This window comes from Larimichthys crocea, chromosome I, assembly GCF_000972845.2.
Source record: "Larimichthys crocea isolate SSNF chromosome I, L_crocea_2.0, whole genome shotgun sequence".
NCBI classification, from domain to species: Eukaryota; Metazoa; Chordata; class Actinopteri; family Sciaenidae; genus Larimichthys; species Larimichthys crocea.
The window spans coordinates 26683335-26705086 of NC_040011.1; the positions used below are offsets into that span (position 1 = coordinate 26683335).

General features: G+C 39.2%; 2 protein-coding genes across 2 annotated transcripts in view; one reads left to right on the plus strand and one right to left on the minus strand.

Moving 5' to 3' along the window:
• Positions 1–2412: 2412 nt before the first annotated feature.
• On the plus strand, positions 2413–10757 carry sash3 (SAM and SH3 domain containing 3). The gene is made up of 8 exons (XM_010743060.3): positions 2413–2605; positions 4744–4839; positions 6110–6244; positions 7006–7141; positions 7698–7855; positions 8320–8532; positions 8630–8774; positions 9994–10757. Exons 1-8 carry the CDS (start codon positions 2549–2551, stop codon positions 10251–10253), a joined length of 1200 nt encoding a protein of 399 aa, XP_010741362.3. The 5' UTR covers positions 2413–2548; the 3' UTR covers positions 10254–10757.
• Positions 10758–12946: 2189 nt separating this feature from the next.
• The window catches only part of zdhhc9 (zDHHC palmitoyltransferase 9), a 37242-nt gene continuing 28436 nt past the window's right edge, over positions 12947–21752 (minus strand). Inside the window, exons 7-9 of the mRNA XM_019278437.2 lie at positions 17016–17119; positions 16737–16869; positions 12947–15604 (exon numbers count right to left, since the gene is read on the minus strand). Of these exons, the coding sequence (XP_019133982.1) occupies positions 15401–15604; positions 16737–16869; positions 17016–17119 (441 nt within the window). The 3' untranslated portion in view covers positions 12947–15400. The remainder of the gene's footprint in view (positions 15605–16736; positions 16870–17015; positions 17120–21752) is intronic.

Sequence of the window (21752 nt, forward strand, 5' to 3'; positions counted from 1 at the left end):
GCCAGCTGTAAAGGGACCCTAACATATCCCAAAGCCATTGGCTCTTCTATCTTTATGATGTATTTTTTATTCATCATAATTCTATATTTCTACAAAAATGACATTAGACTAATCATATTCATCTTGCAGTTCACTTCTATGTCATACTGTCAGCTCGTCTTGAAGGTGCGAATGTGCTGCTATTACACCACACCCTGCATACGCATGCTCTTGTCAAACATGTGCATCACTGCAAGCGCATGATGAAATATTTCACCCAGAAAGCCGGACAGCTTTCAGAAAAGGCCTATTCATCCATATCCGTTCTGCATTTGTGGTAAAGAGAACTGAAAAAAGAGGAACATTAATGATGAGATCATTGTTCTCTGTGAACAGAAGTCACTTCTGCTGTGTGGTGTGTTATGTACAGTATTACAGTAGTTACTGCACTTTAATATCTTTATTTGTAGTCCTCTCCAGTGATCAGTGTCTTCACAGCAGCTGTGAGAAGTAACTAAGTAGATCTACTTAAAGGTGGCCCATGGAGTTGTATTGTGAACAAACAATAGTTACATTAACATTCAGTGTCACTCACTAGAATGCATTGTGTTTATCTTTGATGTAATGAAATATTCACAAAATCACTCTGTATTATTTATATCCATGTTCTTTTTCATTGTCTTCTTCTACATTACCTTTGTTCTCCTCTTCTTTGCTTGTTAGCGTGTTGATTGACGAAACAACTGACGTGATGTAAATCACATCACCTGTGTACTAACACATATACGAATATAAAACAAAACAGGGACACACTCATCAAAACATTGCACCACAGCGCTGCCAGTGGTGAAAACTCTGCAGAAATTATGTTTTTGGTCAAATATAATTGCCTGAAATGGATTTTGTGGCCACCACAGTTTCTATTCACGCTAGAAAAGACAGGGTGGGGTGAGTTGGTTGCAATCAGCATGTGCACCACTAGATGCCAGTAAGTCCGACACACTGGTCCTTTAAGTATTTTACACTTCCAATCAACCACTACATAGAAGGAAATATTGTATATTCTACTGTATATTGTTCAACGGTATATAAAATAGTATAAATTAGGACCACATAGAAAAGCAGCAGCCCCAATGGCTGCTTACAATGGATAATAATAATATAATAATGTATTAAATAGTTGTCCAAAGCACAATTCTGCATTTTACTTTTGATACTTTTAGCATATTTGTCTGATAATACTTGTATACATTTACTTTAGTTACATATTTATCAATTACTCTTACCTTACTTGTAATAGAGTATTTTTATAATGTAGTATTGCTACTTTTACTCAGATAAGGGACTAAATACTTTGATTTCATGTCATCTCCAGTGGGCTTAAAATCTTACTTAATTGTTTTCGTGCCTTTAAGAGCTGCAGACAGATGAGTTTGTTGCCAACCTTCAGTCGAGTGACAGGAAACTAAAATAGGGCATCCTTGTATCATGTGGTTTGCTGCCTGACCAAAATATCACGCTAAACTTGACTTACATTGTACTTCCCTTACTTATACCAATGTTTCTTTGTCCTACATTTAAAAGCACGCACATTTCTCTGACTCACTCAAGGTTTTGTCTTGATTGTCCGTTTTGCATGAATTACAGTGTCAGCATTTGTCTGACTTGGCAGCTCATTAGTCTCAGAAACCCCTTTTTGTGTAATTATATACTGTTGAGTGAGCTGGACTGTAGCTGGACTGACTCCTGTTGCTGTGCAAGGCCTCTGCTGCAGCTGCAAAGCTGAGCGTAACTCAGTTTCTAAATAAGTCATCTTTACATGTCTTTCACTTCCACAGTATGACAAAAATGTGATCATTTGAGCTGAACAACAAGCTGAAAAAATCAAGATCAACATTGTTTGGCCTTTGCATGTCAAACACATTTCAACAGAGTATTGCATGATAAAAATCGTTCCTGCCAGCATGATTCACTTCAACATTCTGCTGAATAAAAGTCTGTAGGAGTAGAAATGTTGTAACGCCGTGGCTGTAGGATTTATGGATTGCCCTACAGTGGTGATCCTGCAGCAAGAGACTCACTGATGATCCACATTTAGAGCTTTTATTTGATTGAACATGGTAAATATGAGAAACCACAGTTAAATTATTTGATAACAACATTGTTTTAGGAGCATTCATTAAAAAGTACTTTCTTTTTAACCTTTATTGGTCTGTACCAACAGTTGAAACTGATCTGACCAACGTTTTCCTGATCAGTTACCTGAGAGTCAGTTCAGTTTAGAGCCACAGAGAACTTGTAGCAGCCAAGTCTGAGAAAAAACGTGTAACAAACCCAGTAGCTGTGTGTAACACAGAACTCTAAAAACAGGGTTTGCCTCTTTGGTTTCTGTGTGGCCACGTGACTTCCTCTCATCTCTGCACTGGGTTCTGCTGCAGCGTAGTGCAAATCTGCCTTCCTCTGTGTTTTCATCTGACAACGTCTGCAGTGACAGCACAGCACGGGAACCCTCACTGATTAGAACCGCTGTCTATTGTCCAGAGACATCTCAGGACCGCTGAAGAAGAAGATGTTGAGGCGAAGGCCTTCCAATGCCTCGGAGAAGGAGCAGGTGCAGAAGAAGAAGGTGAGTTTTTGAGTTATTAGTTAACTTTGGAAGATCAGGAAGAGTTAATGTCCTCTATTTGAGCTTTTATAACTGTAAATATTATAGACTGTAATTGTGAAAAGCTCTTTGACACACACTTGAAACAACTGATTTGTGTGACTGGTTTGTGCTCCACTTTGTCATATAGCTGTCTTTGTGTGAACGTCCTTTCGACACAGGATGTAAGCTCAAGTTAGTGCAAAACATTTGTGGTGAAGCTGAACAAACACGCACACACAAACACACAAAACTTAAAGCAAAGCTGTTTTATGTTTAAAACAAAACATTTATAAGTGTCAAGTCTAACTTCTGTCCGACCTCAACATCTTTGTGCTTTTATAAAAAAAAAAAGAGAAGTTCCTCTATTCTGGCAGGGTGAATCATTGCTGCAGATGTACTTTGAGTCACATCAGACTTTGTGGCTTCTGGTGCTTTCGTCTCCAGCTGCCACCATGAGCGTGAGCCTCCCACGCTTGACACCAGTGCCCTTATTTTCCATCCACATCTTCTCCTCTGTGGTGTAATTCATACCTCATACCCATCATTACGCTTTTCGTTGTTCTCAGCAATAACCGGTGGTTATTGAGACACGAGTCACTGCTCTATGACCATCAGCTGTAACAGAAGATTGATTTGTCTGAAAGTTTTGTGGCCGTTTTGGGGGAGGGGAGTGCGGTGGGAAAAGACAGACATTTACAAGCAAACCTTGTAAGAGCCTCATAATAAAGGTCATTTGTTCTCTGACTGCACTGGTGGTTTAATTCTTCAGGGAAAATGCAGACAAAGACCATCAGCCACCAGCAAAAACTGGATGTCTGCAATGATTGGCTGCCAGCAGTTGCTCAAGCTTTGCCTGTTTCCTGTGGTTTCAACAAAGTCTTAAGAAGGATGAGCTGCGATAAGACTGTGCACGGTGACATGTGGTTATGTGGAAAATTAGATGAAGAATTTCCAGTGGAGCTAGAAGGAACTCTAAAGATCGGAAAAAATCTACAAATGAGCAAAATCTTTGACTTTTTTTTTAGCTGAAAATAAGCTTAAACTTTAAGCCCATGTAAGTGCTTAAAATGCATGTTACTGTATATACCAGGCTTTAACTGAGAGGATCCGTCCATTAATTGATTAATTAATGAGCAGCTATTTTCATAATTTGCAATCATCAAGTCATTTTTCAAGCACAAATCCCAACGTTCCACCTTTTCAATTATTACACTTTGTAAATTGAATATCTGCAGGTGTTAGTTGTACAAAAGACAGCATCATGTTTGGTGTCAAGAAATTGACGCTAAAGCGCTATATTATTATTGCTTGTGGCCCTACAGCAGACTTTACACCAGAATATTTACTCTTCTTTTCTTTTTTAAACTCAGACTAGAAATATGCATCTTTATGCTGGTGTTAAGTTAAATGTAATTGACTGAATGAATTTGCGTTGTTGTTTTAGAAAATAAACTCTTTTTTTTAAAAGACTGTCTTTTGAACACTGGTGGACAGAGCCATCTTGGATGCTCTGATGTTACATAAAACATTGCCTTCTAAAGTGCTAACCTTAACCTGGACTAAGCCATTTGTTTGGTGCTCCTCCATACAACTGTCGCCCTTTCCATTTTTTATCTGCCCCTGCCTTTCAGACAGACTGAGTCCGCCACTGCTTATGAATACAAACTATTTATTACAGGGAATGTCCAGGGCTGAATCACCACACTTCCTTTCCTTTGAAGTTCCTGCTAAACTGCTCAATTACGTTTATAAAATGTTTCAAAAAATACCTGTAGTACCATCGTCAGCATGCAGACATTAAATAACCACATTCACGACTTTATCTTTGATAGCCGGAGAGAGATATTTGCAGTTGTTGATTCGGAGAAACCCCTCTCCGGAGAGAGATATTTGCAGTTGTTGATTCGGAGAAACCCCTCTGCAGAGTCATTCTGTTCACAAAAACATTATCAGTGTCATCAGTGCTTTAAAAACCACCAAACAACGGTCTGACATGTTTACACCAGTTGCTTTGTGGCCAAAGAGTTATTACTGGACGTTTTGCTGTTAGCTTGGTTTCACTGCTCTTGGCTTTTCTCATTATGGTAAACTAAAATAACTTTTTTGTTTGTTCACAGCTCACTCTGCAGAGATCCAGCAGCTTCAAGGATTTCATGAAGTCCAAACCCACCTCTCCTGTTGTGTCAGAAAAAGAGTTTACCTTGGAGGAGAGTGTAAGTTGGACTGTTCCTCTCAAACACACACATTATCATATAATACACCACTGTTCAGAAAAGTAGAAGTACATATTGTAAACTCTTTGTGTTTTAAGTTCCTAGATGGCAGTTCCTACAGATATTTTATCACATCGTTCCTCATTTGTCATGCCGTGACCATTTTATCAAGCCCCTAAATGACACTGCATCCAGAAGAGCTCAAAGTGCACAAAGGCCAAGACATAGTTATCAGTTGTAGCTGTTACAGAAGTGCACAGTCTGTGCTTCCTGATTCAACACACTGATGCACACGCGGCTAGGTGTTCACACTTTAAAATTCATAGAACTTGAATAACTTCACAGTAAGATTCTTTATACTGCGAGTGGAAGTTGGAGGACAAATAGAAGTAGAGAAGAAGAGAGGAAGTAAGAACGAGAAGCGTTGCACAGAGCTCAGATGATAGCAGCTTGCAGACAGGATGTCCTCAAGTGTAAGCCAGTCAGGCAGAGAGCCTCCGTGTCAGACAGACGGTTGCAGAAGCAGCAAGCATTTAATCAGGAGTCTGACGGTCCTCCCCCAGAGGATTCAGACATTTCTTAGTCAATGTTATGCATTTTTATTTCTGTGTTCATCTTTTACATCCCTCTCTGTCTCTATGGTATGTTTGTCAGTTTATCAGAGGAAAACAATTTTTATAAAGTAGCTGCCGGCTTGTGTTCAATGTTGAAAAAGGCTCATACATCACAAACGACTTTTTCAAACTAATTTCCTCATTTTCTCTAAAGCACTTCACAGCATTTATACTTTATTTTGCTGTGCAAATCAGAAGGGACTCGACCTCTGTGTCCTCAACCGATGCAAAGTGTCTCACAGTGCATTAGTTATAATGAAGTGCCTCGTAAAAATACTGAAAACATTATTAGATTTCATTACTGAGCCCACAGCTTCACGGTGTTTGGCTGCAGACAGAGTTATGTCTGGAAACTCTCTGACAAACAGTGTTTTTCACCTAGCCACAATAGAGTGCAGGTGTGTGTGTGTGTGTGTGTGTGTGTGTGTGTGTGTATGTGTGTGTGCGCACACGTATATGTTGTGGGTATTATCAGTATGAGTTTACCCCCATCACCCATCAAACCCCATCACCGCAAAGTCACAAAGTGAACACTTATGCAACCTAAAAGCGATGCCATGTGAACCCCTGTAAGAGTTACGCTCTGTTTGTAACACATATCCTCTCGTCTCCACACATATGTAGACAATCTGATGATTGTTTTGCTCTCATGTCAGGTGGCAGAAGGTGTAACAGCAGAGGAGGCAGTGAAAAGTGGCAGCAAACTGGGCAAGAAATGGCGCAATGTTATCTCACGTACCATGACCCGCAAGACATCCAAGATGGTGCAGAAGGCTCTGGCTGAGGAGGGGGTAAATCCTGCTTACAGTAACATTTACAGAAGACCACAGTGTTTAAACAAGAACAAATAATATGGTTAAAAATATGGACAATAGTATCTGTAATACATAATCAAACTATAAAGAATTGTACATTGTAAAACACTGCTTGACATCAAGACGTCGAGCTGTTGTTACAAAAAGATTGAAATTGTCTCCATCTAGTGGACAAATATATGAACTGTGTGTGTGTTTTTAAACAAAGCTAGGATGACTCAGTTATTTGATTTGAAGTAAAAATGATAGGAAACATACTGCTGCAAATTGAAATGCTCAGATTTTTCAATGTCAGATGAGTTCAAAGTATTATGACATACATCAATAAATAGCATTGTGAGTCAAACAGTTAAAGAGAAAAGCTTTTTATTTATTATTTAACTTCCAGTCAGTTGGTAAAAAAACGTGTTACTTTTATTTTGCCAACTAGATGATACATTAAATTAAAACTCTTCTATGTAGTTTTCACTTGTATATTTTATTTTTTAAACAAATTATTAAAAAATATGTTTGAAATGATGAAATTATCTTTTAATCTATTATTTTCCTAATTTTGCCTTTGACAACATTTTATCACGTTCGGTGCGCCATATGAAAATATGATGTACTTTTTTAAAAATCTATATTTCTGAGCAATGTTTTACTATTATGTGCCCTTCAATGTCAACTAAACATTATTAACTGAGAGAACTAAATATGAGTTGACCTGATGTCTGACCTGTCCTCTATGTGTCCAGGGTGAGAGCGGTGAGGAGCTGTCTCCAGTCTCAGCTGATTGGCTTCCAAGTCTGAGTGCAGGACAGAGGACGTCTGTGTGCTCCACAGGGTCAGAGGACACCACGCCCAGTCCCATCACCCGCCAGCTCTCAGGCAGTAAGTCCACATCTGTACCCAAGTAAACCAGGTTTTCAAGGAGGGAGAGGTGTGAGGTAAACTGTGCAAGTTGAGTCATAAATCTGACTCCTTTTGGGAGTCATAACTCAGTCAGATCTTAACACACAGACACACATTCAGTGTGACTTTTACAAATGATGGTGTTCATGAATAAATAAACGTCTGCTTAGAAGTCAAAGTAAAAGGACACTCCTTATAACTCCAGAACCTGACAATTATGACTATTTAAGTTTCATCCAGCATCAACAAGTAGGTCAACAAGGTTAATACTGAACACTGACAACAGGAACTGTTAATAGCTACTTCAGCATATTTTTAATGGTGTCAGTTAGCCAAAAAACTAAACCTAGGTTGTTGCCCACATGGCAACACTATACTTCCTGTTTACATAGCCCAAAGCATTAAAGAAACTCTAAAACCTAGAGCATGATTATCTCCCAAAATAGAAGCAAAAAAAAAGAAATAATAGGAGTGACAAGATTCATTAATATGGATATCAACAACCCCATTAACAAACCATAAATCTTCACCTCAGGTAGTGACAGACAGAGCCTGGACAGCGGATACTGCCAGAGGGACAGCATGAGACTGGAGGAGAATGGCGTCTCTTACAATGGACCTTTCTGTGGTCGTGCTCTGGTCCACACTGACTTCACTCCCAGCCCCTATGACGTGGAGTCGCTCAAACTCCAAGTGAGTCTTGGGAAGGTGGAGCAGGAGTCGGGGAGGGAGTGGTGTGTGTGTGGGGGGGTCTCTGATTTGGCCCTCGGCCTCTTCTGCTGTCGTCCTCCAGGGAGCTTGTTAACTGAGTGAAACAAGACGGGTTGTTTTGAATAATAATCTACGAGGTGATGTTTAAAGTACATGACCCATTACTGACTGCCTGCTTGACAAAATAACATAATTTCAGTCGTGATTGTGGCAAATTTCACAAAGAGAAAATCCTGTTAAAAGATATTGAAATGTCTGGTGTCACTCACCTTTTCATTCTACGCAAGTGATAATTATTTGGAATAATTGTAATCGAGATGTTGATTCATCATACAGGCATGTGGACATATAAAAAACATAAGGACTCTTGCTCTTTCTTTTGTTCGTCTTTTCATCTGAACGTCATCCTGTCTGATCTCGGCATTCTTGCGTCATCTCGCTTACAGAAAGGAGACATCATCTACATCATTGAGAAGCCCCCTGTGGGGACCTGGACAGGGAAGCTCAACAACAAAGTGGGCTCTTTTAAATTCATTTACGTCAACCTGCTCCCTGACGAAAGCCCCCCAGCAAGGAGGAGACATCGCAACAACAGGACAAACAGAACCAATCACAAACCCAAAACGCTGGAGGAGGTGCTGGACAGCATCGGCCTCAATGTAAGATAATGTTTGTTACACTGCAGCAGGACTTGTTATGGTTTCTGTTATCATAATGACAGATATTTAAATAAAAGTTTGTGTTTATGTGTTTCAGGAGCTGAGTTCTTTGCTGTCCATGCACGGTTTCCAGAGCCTGGAGGACTTTGCAGGACTGAAGGAGTCTCACCTCAATGAGCTGAACATCACCGACCCAGAGCAGCGCTCCAAGATCCTGAATGCCTCTGAACTGCTGAAAGACTGTAGGTTCACACACTGTGAAACTGTAAAGTGAATGTTTCATAATGATCCTGCTCTAGTGGCTAGCAATAAGAAATTACCACTCTCATCCAAAATTTCAGTCTAGTCTGAGAAAAATGTCCCAATAAAAGACAGTTAGGTGCTGCTTTGTGCCACTCGATGTCAGACAGTATAAAAGTGTCTTTGAGGAATACTTTTTTCTGCTTGAGCTACATAATTAGGCACATTTTCTGGCTCTGTTGCACAGCATTACACTCACAGCTTGTAGTTAAGGTTAGGTTCTTGTAAGAAATCTTGCTTTCCCCTGATATATCAGCTCGTCTGTGCTCATCATTGAACATGATTTAAACACCTGGAGCTGTATGTTGAACACTTTACAATTGACTTGTCTTTTACACTACAGTCTTTGTTCAATGTTGACTGTACTTATGAATAAGATTATTATTGGACTCAAGAGAAAGTTGAATTAATACACCCTGACTGTGGGGAGGAGACTGTTTGACCCTTTCTCATCAGAAACTTTTCTTTTTTTTCTTCTTTTATTTTTAAATCTCAGCTTCATCTTATTATACTGTATATTTATTATCTATCCACATATTATGCTCAGAGATGACGTCCTTCTAAAAGTTCTCTTATCTAGTTATAACTAATTATATTTTGCAGTTTAACATCTTTTCTTGCTTTTGCCTCTCTTACTAATTATATTCAGAAGATTTAAATCATACCATTATACTTACAGAAAATATGCAGCAGTGTTTTTTGAGTGATTTATTCTAAATATACTTCACTCACCACTGCGCTGAGTTGAGTTGAACTACCCACAAAAACACTGAGGTAGCCAAAACAAACAAACCTGTTCAGCTAGTTTTGTATCCAGTCCCACATATCCTGATGCAGGAAAACAAAACGAAAACCCAGATCAGAGTGGAGACAGAAAAAAAAGACTATTTAATGCACTCTTTTTATTGTAAAGATGAAAATTTACACAAGCACAAAATTAGCCACAGTAGTCACTTTACAGGAATATTACACACATCAACTTTAAGAGTAATTTGAACATGTTTACATATACAGTATGGTCAGCTCTCACAATTTGACTTTAAAGTTCTCTCTGAAGCTGAACAAGATGAAAGGCCGTTTCAGAGTCCAGGATAAAACATTTTTTAAATGGTTGTATTGAGACGTTCGTTATTAAAATGTGATTCTTTTTGTCCCCTGTAGCTGACGATGAGTCTGAGCCAGAAGAGGACAGATCCCAGGAAGACGCCAAAGAGCCGAGGGATTCGGGCTGTTTCGAGAGCTCGGAGAACCTGGAACCAAAGATGGAGGAAGAGGTCCAGGATGAAGCATCAGAGAAGCAGAAAAGCCAGGAGGCAGAGAAACGTGAGCAGGAAACAGAACAGCAAGATGAGAAGCAGACAGAGCAGCTGGACACTGTGCAGGAGCAGCTGCAGGAGCTGACAGTGGTTGAAGGATCTTGAAAAAGTGGTGGGGGAAAAAAAATACTCAAACTTCTTTTACTCCTGGTTCTCAGGGACTCCGTGGATGCATGTTTACTGCCCCAAAGCAAACTTCATTATAACAGAGTGGACTGGTGATAGGAACACAGTGTGAGGTTGGAAAAACTGCAAACATGATGGCCTCTGTTTTCTTGCACTGTTGTGCAAGCAGCACAACTTTTCTTTATCTGCCACAGCTGAGTTTGAATGAACATGTTGTATTGTTTGAATTATGTTTTGATACATGTAAGATACATTTAGAAGTGTTCTCTCTCTTCACCATGGTCCTGTCTTAAATGTTTTGATGTTGTGCAGTCTCTCAAATATGAATGTAAAATATTTCCTGATGTTTTTCGTGCAACTTGAATCGTAACTTTCACTTCTTCCTTTTACTTGTTGTGAGGTACATTACACTGATTGTTGACATGTATGAGAATGACAATGCTGTAAATAGAATTTGAATAAAACATTTCATTGAGACGTTGATAATGTAACCTATTGATCTTTTTTTTGCAACCCTCTCGTTTGACCCTTTTCTTGATGAGAAACTACAGTGGCCACGAGGCAGTATTTAGTTTCTCCAGCCTGGGCCACAGCCTCTGTAGATATAAAAAGGTAACAAAACATGGTTCATATTTTCAAGTAAGGATACGCTCATGAACACATAGTTATGCCATAAACAGTATGAATATGGGCGTCCGTCATGTCACCCACAGGGTTTCTGAAGAGCCGTTGTGAAGCTCAGAGTGTGATGGTTCTGGCCACCTCCATCTTGCCAGTCCTGGGCAAAGACATGGAATTTGGGTGAATGCCTGGTTGCTTTTAATTATGCTTATCTTTAAGCCTTAATGTAATTTGAACGGGTGAGTTGAATAAAAAATAAGATTCAGTACAGTTTTACCCTAATTCCCATAAACGGGAAAATTAGCTATAGAGACCAAAACCATTTTTGTTCCAGGCTGTAAACGTAAAATGTTTATTTCTGCACTGAAGTTGGACATTTTAACATGGGGGCTTATGGAGACTGACTCGTTCTGTAGTCAGCTTCAAGTGGCTGTTTAAGGAACTGCAGTTTAAATCTTACACATTAGACCATTGAGTATTAAAATTCATGATTCCTGGATAATAAATAGATTTCTGACTAAATAAATTGAACTCAAGTTCCTCTTAGTAGCTGTTTCTAGAGCTTTTAATGCTGATTATAATGCTAACATTTGCTAATTAGCACTAAACATAAAGTGCAGGTGAGGTTGATGAGAAAATTCATTAGCTTTGCAGGTATAGAAGTATTGAAAAAAAATACATTTTTGAAATGATGTCGTTAGATGGAAAGTAATCACTAAAGCGATTACAGTGTATCCCGGTAGAAGCTGTGAGCGCCTGTACCACATTTCATGAAAATCCCTCCAATCGTTGTTGTAGATATTTCAGTCTGGCCCAGAGAAGTATGGCTAAAAAAATATAAAATTTAAGAGCATATTTCACCTTGAAGTGAAGCAGGAGTCCACCAAAGGAATAAAAATGTCTGAAGAAGTCGATTAGAGTCAGGCTAGGAATATTGTTTTCTTTTTGGTTTCTTTCCTTCGAGGATTTCAGCCGATAAAAGCGGTTATAAATAAAGCCGTTGTTTTGAAAGATGACCTCTGAAGAAAAAAAATCTACAGTTTGTAATTATCCCGGGGCACAAATATACCTTTCTACAAAACAAGTGCTCTGTTAAATATTTAATAACAGCGGATAAACTGACCGTAAAAACTGCAGTGGCCTCCTCAGTGTTTCTTATACCAACGAAAGAAAACCTCTTTTAATAATAAGACAATATTGTTTATTTACCAGACACATTGATCATGTAAAAAGAAGCGAAGTAAATTGAATGAAATACATATAGTCACAGTGTTGATACTAAACAAAGTGAACATAAATAAAGAGTTCCATCAATGGTATAGTACTGTATCTGTATACATAATGCAATGTAATAATTGATCAGAGCATTCAGATCTGACCACGTCATGGCATTTTAACACAGGAATCATACATACAAGAGCTCAGCTCGTCTGCAGACTTTCAGAGCTAAAAAATGATAAGTTCAACCTTCCCTTCAATTCTGTTTTATGCAGGATTTCAACACAAACATCCCTTATCAAATATCAGTCATGTACATTCTTGCTTCTCGGTGACAGCAACGCAAATCGATCAAATACACCAAATACTTTCCACAAAGAAAAAAACGCTAAAGTTCAGCTTTAAAAACTAGTCTCAATTTTGTACTTTCAAACAAATACTCTGCAGTTATACTATTTTTTACTTCACAGAAACAATACTGCCACACACTTTAGAGCTTCTTCCAACGGAGATGTGTCGCTTATGTCTCCTGTTCTCATCAGAGTGTAGAGAAAGCAAGCACGAATCTGAAGCTGAGACTATTCAGTAGTCAGTTCATCAATTCAGCAGAAAATTGATTGTCAACAGTTTTTATTATCAGTCATTTGTGTGGATTTTTTCTAAGCAAAAATGCCCAAAATTTAGCTCTTGTAATAGTAAAGTTATGATAGTAAATTGAATATTTTAGGGGTTTGCAGTATCACTTGGTTTTATTTACCAAACAATTACTTAATCAACAAAATCATACACAGATGAATCAATAATTAAAGTTATTTGCGGTCTTCGATTCATCCTTTTTTATAGCCTAGTATCAGTCTTGAGCTTTAAACTACTCCATGGTACAATGAAAATATCCATACAGCTGCCAACATTCCCACAATCTTAAAATTTGTTTGGCAAATATTTTGGAGTTGAGGAGAAATTAGGAGAAATTCTTTTAAATCTTAATATAATAAATCATCTCGAGCAGATTTCAGAGTCTGATACAATGCTGTTGACACACTAGAATTTCTACACAAGTATATTTCACGAACACTAACTCTGTCTTGCATACAACACAATCACTATTACAAACTCGCGCTATCAGCTAACATCATTTAAATACTAAGATTAAGCTTTACTTTCTCTCATTTTTCTCTTTGTGTGGATGCTGTCCCCTCCAGAGATCTGTGACCAAAACAAAATAAATTCTCAAGCCACATTACAGACTGTGCTCCGACTGAAATACACAGATGTGTGAAAAGAAAGGATTGAGTGTCTTTCCCGCTCAGCCTTGGCTTTGTTCCCTCTGCGATAATGAGCCAGCCACAGACGGCTTCAGTCGAAGCGGCCCCGGCCTTGGGATAACTGTCACGGCAAAGATGCGAGGAGAAGAAGAGGAATTAAATATGAGAGCCGTTTTTATAGAGGGAGGAGACCAAAGACGGCAGGAAGAGAGAGAAGATCTGAAGATCGGCTCTGGTGTGTTTTGCAGGAGGAGGTGCTCAAACTCACAGGAAACATAATTAACACTGGCCACGCTAAAAAAACAAAAAAAACAAAACTTTGCTGCAATCTTTCCCTTTTCCTCACCTCAGCTGAGAAGTTTTCGGTACATCTTCACCTGCTAAGATTATGTACAATTCAACAATGGCTTTGCTTGTTTTTTGCTTCACATGGTTTAATTCAGTGGTTCTCAACCTTTACGACCTGTGACGGATGGGTAATACATTTCATTACATAATATTACATTGTATTTGCTTTCTGGCTGAACGTTAGAGGAGAAGGCCGATAACACTTTCATGTCTAACTAAGCTTAGCATAAAGACTGGAAACAGAGTCTTTATGCAAAGTTCAAAAATCCACCTACCACCTCCTCTGAACATCACTTATTTTGTTTGATATGTAAAAAAAAAAAAAGGAAAAAAAAAAGTTACCTTAACAGCTGTAAAACCACAAAACATTTCTTTGTTTTGTACATAATAATCAAATGCAATATGACGTTAATTAATGAGTTTTATAGGTCCTCGTTTACAGTCTTTATGCTAAACTAACTATCACCCAGTTGTCGCTTTATGCATACCATACAGACATGAGAGTGGTTTCAATCTTCTCACCTAATTTTCGCCAGAAAGCGAATAAACAATTTACAAACATGTCCTGCTTTTAATCCTTTCATGACCTTGTGGGGATCCCTAACCCTGGGTTAGGAACCACTGGACTAATAGGTGTATAAAGAGTTCTTATTTAACATCGTATCAGTGATCAGAGTGGATTTCAAGGGCTTCTCTGTTAGCTGACCTCAGTTGCATTTGATAGTGCAACCGTTGTGATAAGGCACTGTTAGTACGAGTGTCTACTATAATCAGGCCTTTTCTCACACATACACTGGGACTCTGCGTCTCCTGGATACAAGACTTTAACTGTGCATAAAGCAATTTCATCTAGTTTAGAGCACCGACGTCACACTACATCTTTGATTATATAAAAATGGAAGGACAGGCATTGGTCTGGATCAGATCACTTTAAAAAAAGAAGAAGAAGAAGAAGAAGAAGAAGATGCACGTAAGTAACAACAGTACTGAATGCAGCAATATCAGAATACAAGGTAGATTTTGACTTGCCTGGAAGGAGCCTTTAGGGTATCTCAGCTAAGGATTTGCATGTCCTCACAGACTCACACCTGTAAACCTTCTTTCCACACTCTGCTGCTTGTCCAGCTTTCTCATGGTTTGCATAGGGCATGTAATGTGCACACAACAGAGAACTGACTGTATGAAGTTTTATACATGTCCAGTAGTAATATTGTCTTTGCCAGACACTTGCAAGGAGTATATTTGAACTGGCCTGTCACAATAAATGTCATTATGCAATTTTAAATAAAGAACAAAAGTAGTATTGACAATCAGGGCAGCCCACAGGTGTCATACGCTTGTAGAGGTTATTTTTCTCTGCAGTTCTCCCAGCAGCTTCTCCCCCCGTGTGTCTTTTCCATGCAGTGTTCAGGAGACAGAGGAAGCTGACTTTCCATTAAATCACTCCTCCTCCTGCAGGAGTAAGTGTCAGTCAAACAGCTCTGCAGTTACTGGTGAGGAGAGGAGGGAAGAGGAGGAGCTGCCGCAGAAGCTCTGCTCTTCTGGTGGAATGTATGGCAGGAGAATAACCGAGTCACCCGCACAGTAATCACACGTCGATTATTAATGTTTCAGTTCCCCGACCAGGCAGGATGCTAGGAGAGTGGCTACGACGAGAGCCGCCCCCTCATGCAGCTAATGGGTCTTGTCCTTGGCGAGGGATGTTTCTGCATCGGTCTCAGGCGAAGCCAGAGGTGGGACCTTCGAAGCAGGAGGGTGCTCCTCTTTGGGGGAGGGGCTCCTCTCTGCCGAGGCAGCAATGCTCGGCTTGGCATCATCAGGTGTGTGCTCATTGGGGATGAGTGGAGCTGTGGGTTTCTGGAAGCAGAGGAGTGCATGCTGAACAAACGTAAATTCAGTAAGAGGCAGTGATGATAAACTGAACCGCAGCAAAGTATCACAGGAATAATTGAAACAAGAGAATGATATAAAATAGCCTCTGGGTGCTGTGCTAAAAATGATAGCAGCAGCTGTGACGTCAATCAAGTGCGTGTGCGGACAGTCACCGATCAAAAATCACATTTTTATGTTCAATCTCATGGTTGTTACGCTTAAAAAGGAAGAGGTAGACGTTATTGAGTTGTTTTAACAGTTCCTAGATTAAATCTATTCCATTTAAGTCAAAACAGAAACAGCACAGAGATTAAACTGAACAGAAAAGTAAAAAGAAGAAAAACTTAAATCAGATTACTCCTCTGGTCCTTGCTGACTGATTGTTTCCTATAAATAGATCCACAAGATATCAGTTTCAACATGGCCACTGCTTCGCTACAGATTGCTCCAGCAAGAAAAATGCAGGATCATCTGACAAGAAAGTTGAACCTGACTCAATGCAATGATCCAGCAAGGCGCACGCCTGCACACATTTCTGGTAAATTACTTAATCACAGGGGTCACTTGCTGTCACACATTAACGTTATCTTCTGTCTTTGAAGGGTAAAGGGAGGAAGAGCAGATGCTTCATCTAGATGCTTCATATTCTGAAGCATGTTGTACCTGAAGCACCACTTCATAATTAGCTCATATAACGAGGTCCTACAACCAAAATAACTGCCTGGAACAAATAATTAAAGTAGTACAAGTATGGAAAACAGACTTCTTAATTGCAGGAAGGGGAGTAAAGTATTTTGCATAATGTTTGAAAAAAATCAATTCTTGCATAATGCTGCTTTAATAAGAAAAAGTATTCATAGCACAAACATTGCTAATGTAGCTGTTAGCAGAAAAGACAGCGATTAAATTATTAGAAATAGAAAAATGTTAAAAGCCACAACATGCCTTCTTGTCTGTGTTCCAGGATGGATTATTGATGGGTAAAGTGCTCTCCACTTAGAGAGCACACTTCTTCTCCCCAACACTCTGTAACTGGTTTAGACTCTGCTTTATGTCTGCTATTTATTCACTATCCTTCAGCCTCGACCCACTTTAGTGGGACTGTGTGAGGGTGAGGGTAAAGAGTGTGTGTGCTCACCGTGGTTTGTGGCACTGGGTTGCTGCTGCTGCTGCTGCTGCAGCTGCTCGAAGTGGTGGTGGTGGTGGTGCATGTAGCAGATGCTGCAGGAACAGACGAATCCTCGTGCATCAGTCCTCTTCTGTCCAAGACGCTAGAGAGCAAGACAAGGCAATCCGTCACTAATTGCATCATGCGCGTTATTCGCCACAACAATGTGGAAGAGCAGGACTAATCTGGAAGTCTAATCAATTACAAGCACCGATACACGTCTCATTTATAACAATAGGAAAAAGTTACCTCGGGTATGTTGGCCCGCAGAGCACCTCACAGCAGTTTTTGACGATGTTCTTGTGGCTGTACGGGTTTTGGACTCTGTTCTTTCCCGACCAGGATCCTTTAATCTGTGCCATACCAAACAAACACAACACTTACCACTGGAGCAGCAAACCTTCCCAAACCATCAACCAACATCCCAAACATTTTCAAAAGGTTTTCTCTCTGCTTTATACCTTATTCAAAAGCATAGTTCCATTTTTAGATGTTATTCCCAGAGGCTTGGCTTTGACCTACTAAAAAAGATCTTGTCAGGGGTTTAATGATTCCTGGTTTAATGGGAACTCTATGTGCCAGCGGGTGCCAATGAGCACAGCAACTACAGGTTGCTTTAATAATTCATAGAAAAATCTAAGAATTCGTACAAAGGATTCCCCCAGCAATAAATTAAGGCTCTTCTACACAGAATGTATATAAACTCTCAGTCAAGAAGCTAAATATTTTTTTTTTGGTTTTCCTTCGAGTAGCTTAAAGGGTGTAAAATGACCTTATTCCACACTGACAGGATCATATACATAATCTTGCCTATTTCATATTTATATGATGTTTACAGTGAATAAAGTATTAAACCCCTGCAATGCTTTTTATACACATTTCCACAAACTCCAGCTTGACATATTTGATATCTTTAGAAACTGAAGGGCATAGTTTCCACTGGAGGTAACACTTTTGTCTGCTTCATTTTTATTGTTAAACATTGATTTTCTTACAAAAAAAAACCTCTCTAAACTTTATCCTCTTACTGTGCAGCCACCACAATCCGGATAAGAGAAGACCTGAGTTTATGGAAATTTTGCTACATTTGTCCGAGCGACTTGAAGTGGAGCAGTGTGTTGTTTGTTTTTTGCCCCAGGCCTTGCCTCTTAGGTTGCAAAGAGGCTTCCATACCTTGTTGGGGAGGTGATTGAAGTTGGTGCCTGATCCATACTGAGAGTTCAACACTCAATAGAGATAAGAAGGAAGCAAGATGGTGCTTCTTCTGGATACAGGCTGAGGCAGATCATATGACACACATATACACTATCTGTAGCAAAAGCACCATTTTCAGCTAAGGTTAACAAAATTTGGGACCACCAATAATCCAGTTATTCATGCTACCATAGGAAATGCTGAGACCTAATGAGTTTTTATATTAAAATAAAATAAAAATCTATTAAACTAACAACTTTGCTTCCTTCTCATCTCTGTTGAGTGTTGCACATGCTCAGTACGGATCAGCCATCAACAACAATTACCTCCCCAACCAGCTATGGCAGCCTCTATGTAATCTAAGAGGCAAAGCCTGAGGCAAAAAAAGACTGCAAACTACACACTGCTCCACAATGACAGTTGGGACTGTGTGCTGCCTGAAAGTAATACCAACAGACACTTCTCAGGGCTACACTTAGACCTTTTCTACATGTTTTCTGGATTCAAGAAATAATATTTACAGTTCTTAACGCACTAAAACAGATCAAAGATTGGACGGTAAAGCACAGTGCTCTTTGTAATAAAGATGTAAATGCATCTTTATCATTTCTATCAAGGAAACTAAACCTACTTTTAAGTAGCATTACTGCATTAACAATAAGGCGCAGGTTAACATTGATATGTTTTATCGTTTATTTTTCTTCGTTATACTGCCAATAATATTTCATCGAAATGTCTTAAGTGCTGGACTGATTGAAATATAACTAAAAATATAGGTTAGGTAATATTTTACTTACTAGAAAATCATAGAAACACTGATATATTTTCTTAAGTAACTGGCCTCTAAACTAAACAAAGTTTGGCTGCACAACTAACTCACTGAACCTCCAGCGAGTCAAAGACAACAGATTTTTTTTTGTTGCAGTAGATGTAGGTCAACAGTCTGCCCAAAAGGTACTTTAGTACTGCATGCCGCTGTGTATTCTGTGTGTGTGTGTGTGTGTGTGTGTGTGTGTGTGTGTGTGTGTGTGTGTGTGTGTGTGTGTGTGTGTGTGAGACACACACAAATGACAGAGCATGTGTCATCCTATGGGAGACCAGAGTAGCTACAACACTCAAGGTGCCTTCTCTTGTTCGCCCTTATTCCACCATTTCTATCTTCCTCTCCTCTCCTTCTCTCCCCTTCCACCTCCCTCCCAGCAGCAGCAGCAGCAGCAGTATTTCTGGCAGTGTTCCCAGTCCCTGCAGGTATCGATGCATCTATTATTAGGCCAATCACAGATATTGAAACGTCCGGGCTGACAGCCATTGTTTCAACTCCTGGAGCAACATTACACTCTATGTGCACACTGCAAAGCTTCATTACAGATTAAATGTAAAAAATGAGGCCAGCCATCCCACAGGAAAGGGAAAAGTGGGAATTATAAATTAATCATTACAACAAAGTATGAGTGCACTCTCTTGTTTTCAGCCATCTAGAACCTCCCAAAGCTACCATCGCTGCTGCTGCTGCTGCTACTGTTTCTCGTCAGAGTCTCTGCAGTCAGACGTGGGCTAACAAAACCTCCAATAAAGTATATACACTGTTAACACTAGTATACACAGACACAACATAAATTATCCTCTGTGGATTCATCCACCTGCATCACCAGCCCTCATCATCTGCTTTAGATCAGCCTGAGTGTGTGTTGTGTGTGTGTGTGTATGTGTGTCGTGACTAAATAATGACTCAGTGGTAATGAGATCAAGCGATCAATACTTTTTTTCCTCATTTAGCCTCAAAGGCTTCTTCTAAATGTAGCTGACAAGTTGAGAGTCGGAAACCAGCTGGTCTGTTTTGTTCTCCTTCAGCTTCAGCCTTTATAATTGAGTTTTTTATTAACAATAGCAGCTATTCATGCTTATTTTTAGATCATTAGACTGCCGGCTTGGTGAACGAAGAGGAGTCCAACTGCTGCTTTTAGCATTCAAAGCGTTTACCAGCCAATTTGTCATATGGCTCACTAAGAGCAGAATAAAACTGCTCCTACTGGATCGGCCACATTTTTTGGATTTAGTGTCGTTGAACTGGATAGAAAAAAAGAGTGACGTATTTTCATTTAAAAACACAGACAGAGAGACGGGTCACATCTATTCGGTTGCATGTGTAGTCTGATTTAAAAAGGTGTTGTTTTAGTTGCATCCATGAAAAGAAATAAAAAGTCAAGCTTCAGTTCAGATCTTGTTTTCTCACAGTCTCTGTTTTCTTTTGAGTTCACAACACTTTGTGTATTTGCTTTACTTTAGTTTACAGTATAATGGTCCTGTTTAACAAGCTTCAGTTTACCAGCCCTCTGTCCTTCAGTGCTGAACAAGGTGGTGTCGTTGTCAAGGAAACTGCTCTGTAGTCGTAGAAATTGTAATGTTTACGCCCCAGTTTATCTTTCCAGTCACGTGAAGCCAGGCTACCCGATGACAACATTTACAGTCACATTCTTAAATCTATACCTTTTCTTCATGTTAAGTTAACGTAACTTTGACAACAACATTAATCTAAATCTTAATTAAATAAAAATTTGAATTAAATAAAAGAAATCATCTGATACGTATGTCTAACCCTTCAAATAAACTCTTAAATATTTGTAGGATTTTCTTCATCATCCTTATCTTTTCTGGGGGTCTAACATGATGTTTATGGTAAAAACACGAGTGCTCTGTTTAGTTCAGTTAAGACTGAAGCATTTTCCTCTCTAAGTTTAGACAGTTTGGGGTTAAAATAATGGTGGAAACTCAGGTGAGTACCAATCAGCAGTGCCAAAAGAGGCTGAGCTTTTGGGTCTCAGTTCTCTCATATTTACATTCAGCCACTTTATGTGTCTTAGGCAAGTTAAAGTGCAACTAAGAAGCATTTTAGTGCTTCTAGGCAGATGTTGATAAGGTGTAAATACAGTTGCTAGCTACCAAGCAAACTTGTCATTGTAAATCAACTGATGTGTGCACAAGTTATCAAACAGCTTCAAGTACATAGTTGCTACCCTCTGGGCTTCAGGAGGCTGGTCCTTGAAAGTGCTGTGTATATGTATTGTAATAAATTCCTTGGCAGATGTAGTTTGCATCCATGAAAAGAAATAAAAAGTCAAGCTTCAGTTCAGATCTGTTTTCTCACAGTCTCTGTTTTCTTTGAGTTCACAACACTTTTGTATTTGCTTTACTTTAGTTTACGTATAGGTCCTGTTTAACAAGCTTCATTTTACCAGCCCTCTGTCCTTCATTGCTGAACAAGGTGGGGTCGTTTTCAAGGAAACTGCTCTGTAGTCGTAGAAATTGTAATGTTTACGCCCCAGTTTATCTTTCCAGTCACGTGAAGCCAGGCTACCGATGACACATTTACAGTCATTTCTTAATCTATACCTTTCTTCATGTTAAGTTAACGTAACTTTGACAACAACATTATCTAAATCTTAATTAATAATTAAAATGAAATAAAGAAATCATCTGATACGTTTCTAACCCTTGAATAAACTCTTAAATATTTGTATATCTTGTAAGAGGATTTTCTCATCACCTTATCTTTTCTGGGGGTCTAACATGATGTTTATGGAAACACGAGTGGTCTGTTTAGTTCAGTTAAGACTGAAGCATTCCTCCTCTCTAATTTTAGACTGTTTGGGTTAAAATAATGGTGGAAACTCAGGTGAGCACCAATCAGCAGTGCCAAAAGAGGCTGAGCTTTTGGGTCTCAGTTCTCTCATGTTTACATTCAGCCACTTTATGTGCTTGGGCAAGTCAAGTGCAACTAAGAAGCATTTTAGT

Excerpts from the sequence above, each read along its gene's own strand:
- sash3 (XM_010743060.3), top strand. The coding sequence starts at position 2,549 with ATGTTGAGGCGAAGGCCTTCCAATGCCTCGGAGAAGGAGCAGGTGCAG. Across the intron at positions 4,840-6,109 it reads AGTTTACCTTGGAGGAGAGT|GTGGCAGAAGGTGTAACAGC; the intron begins GTAAGTTGGACT and ends CTCTCATGTCAG. Across the intron at positions 7,142-7,697 it reads CACCCGCCAGCTCTCAGGCA|GTAGTGACAGACAGAGCCTG; the intron begins GTAAGTCCACAT and ends TCTTCACCTCAG.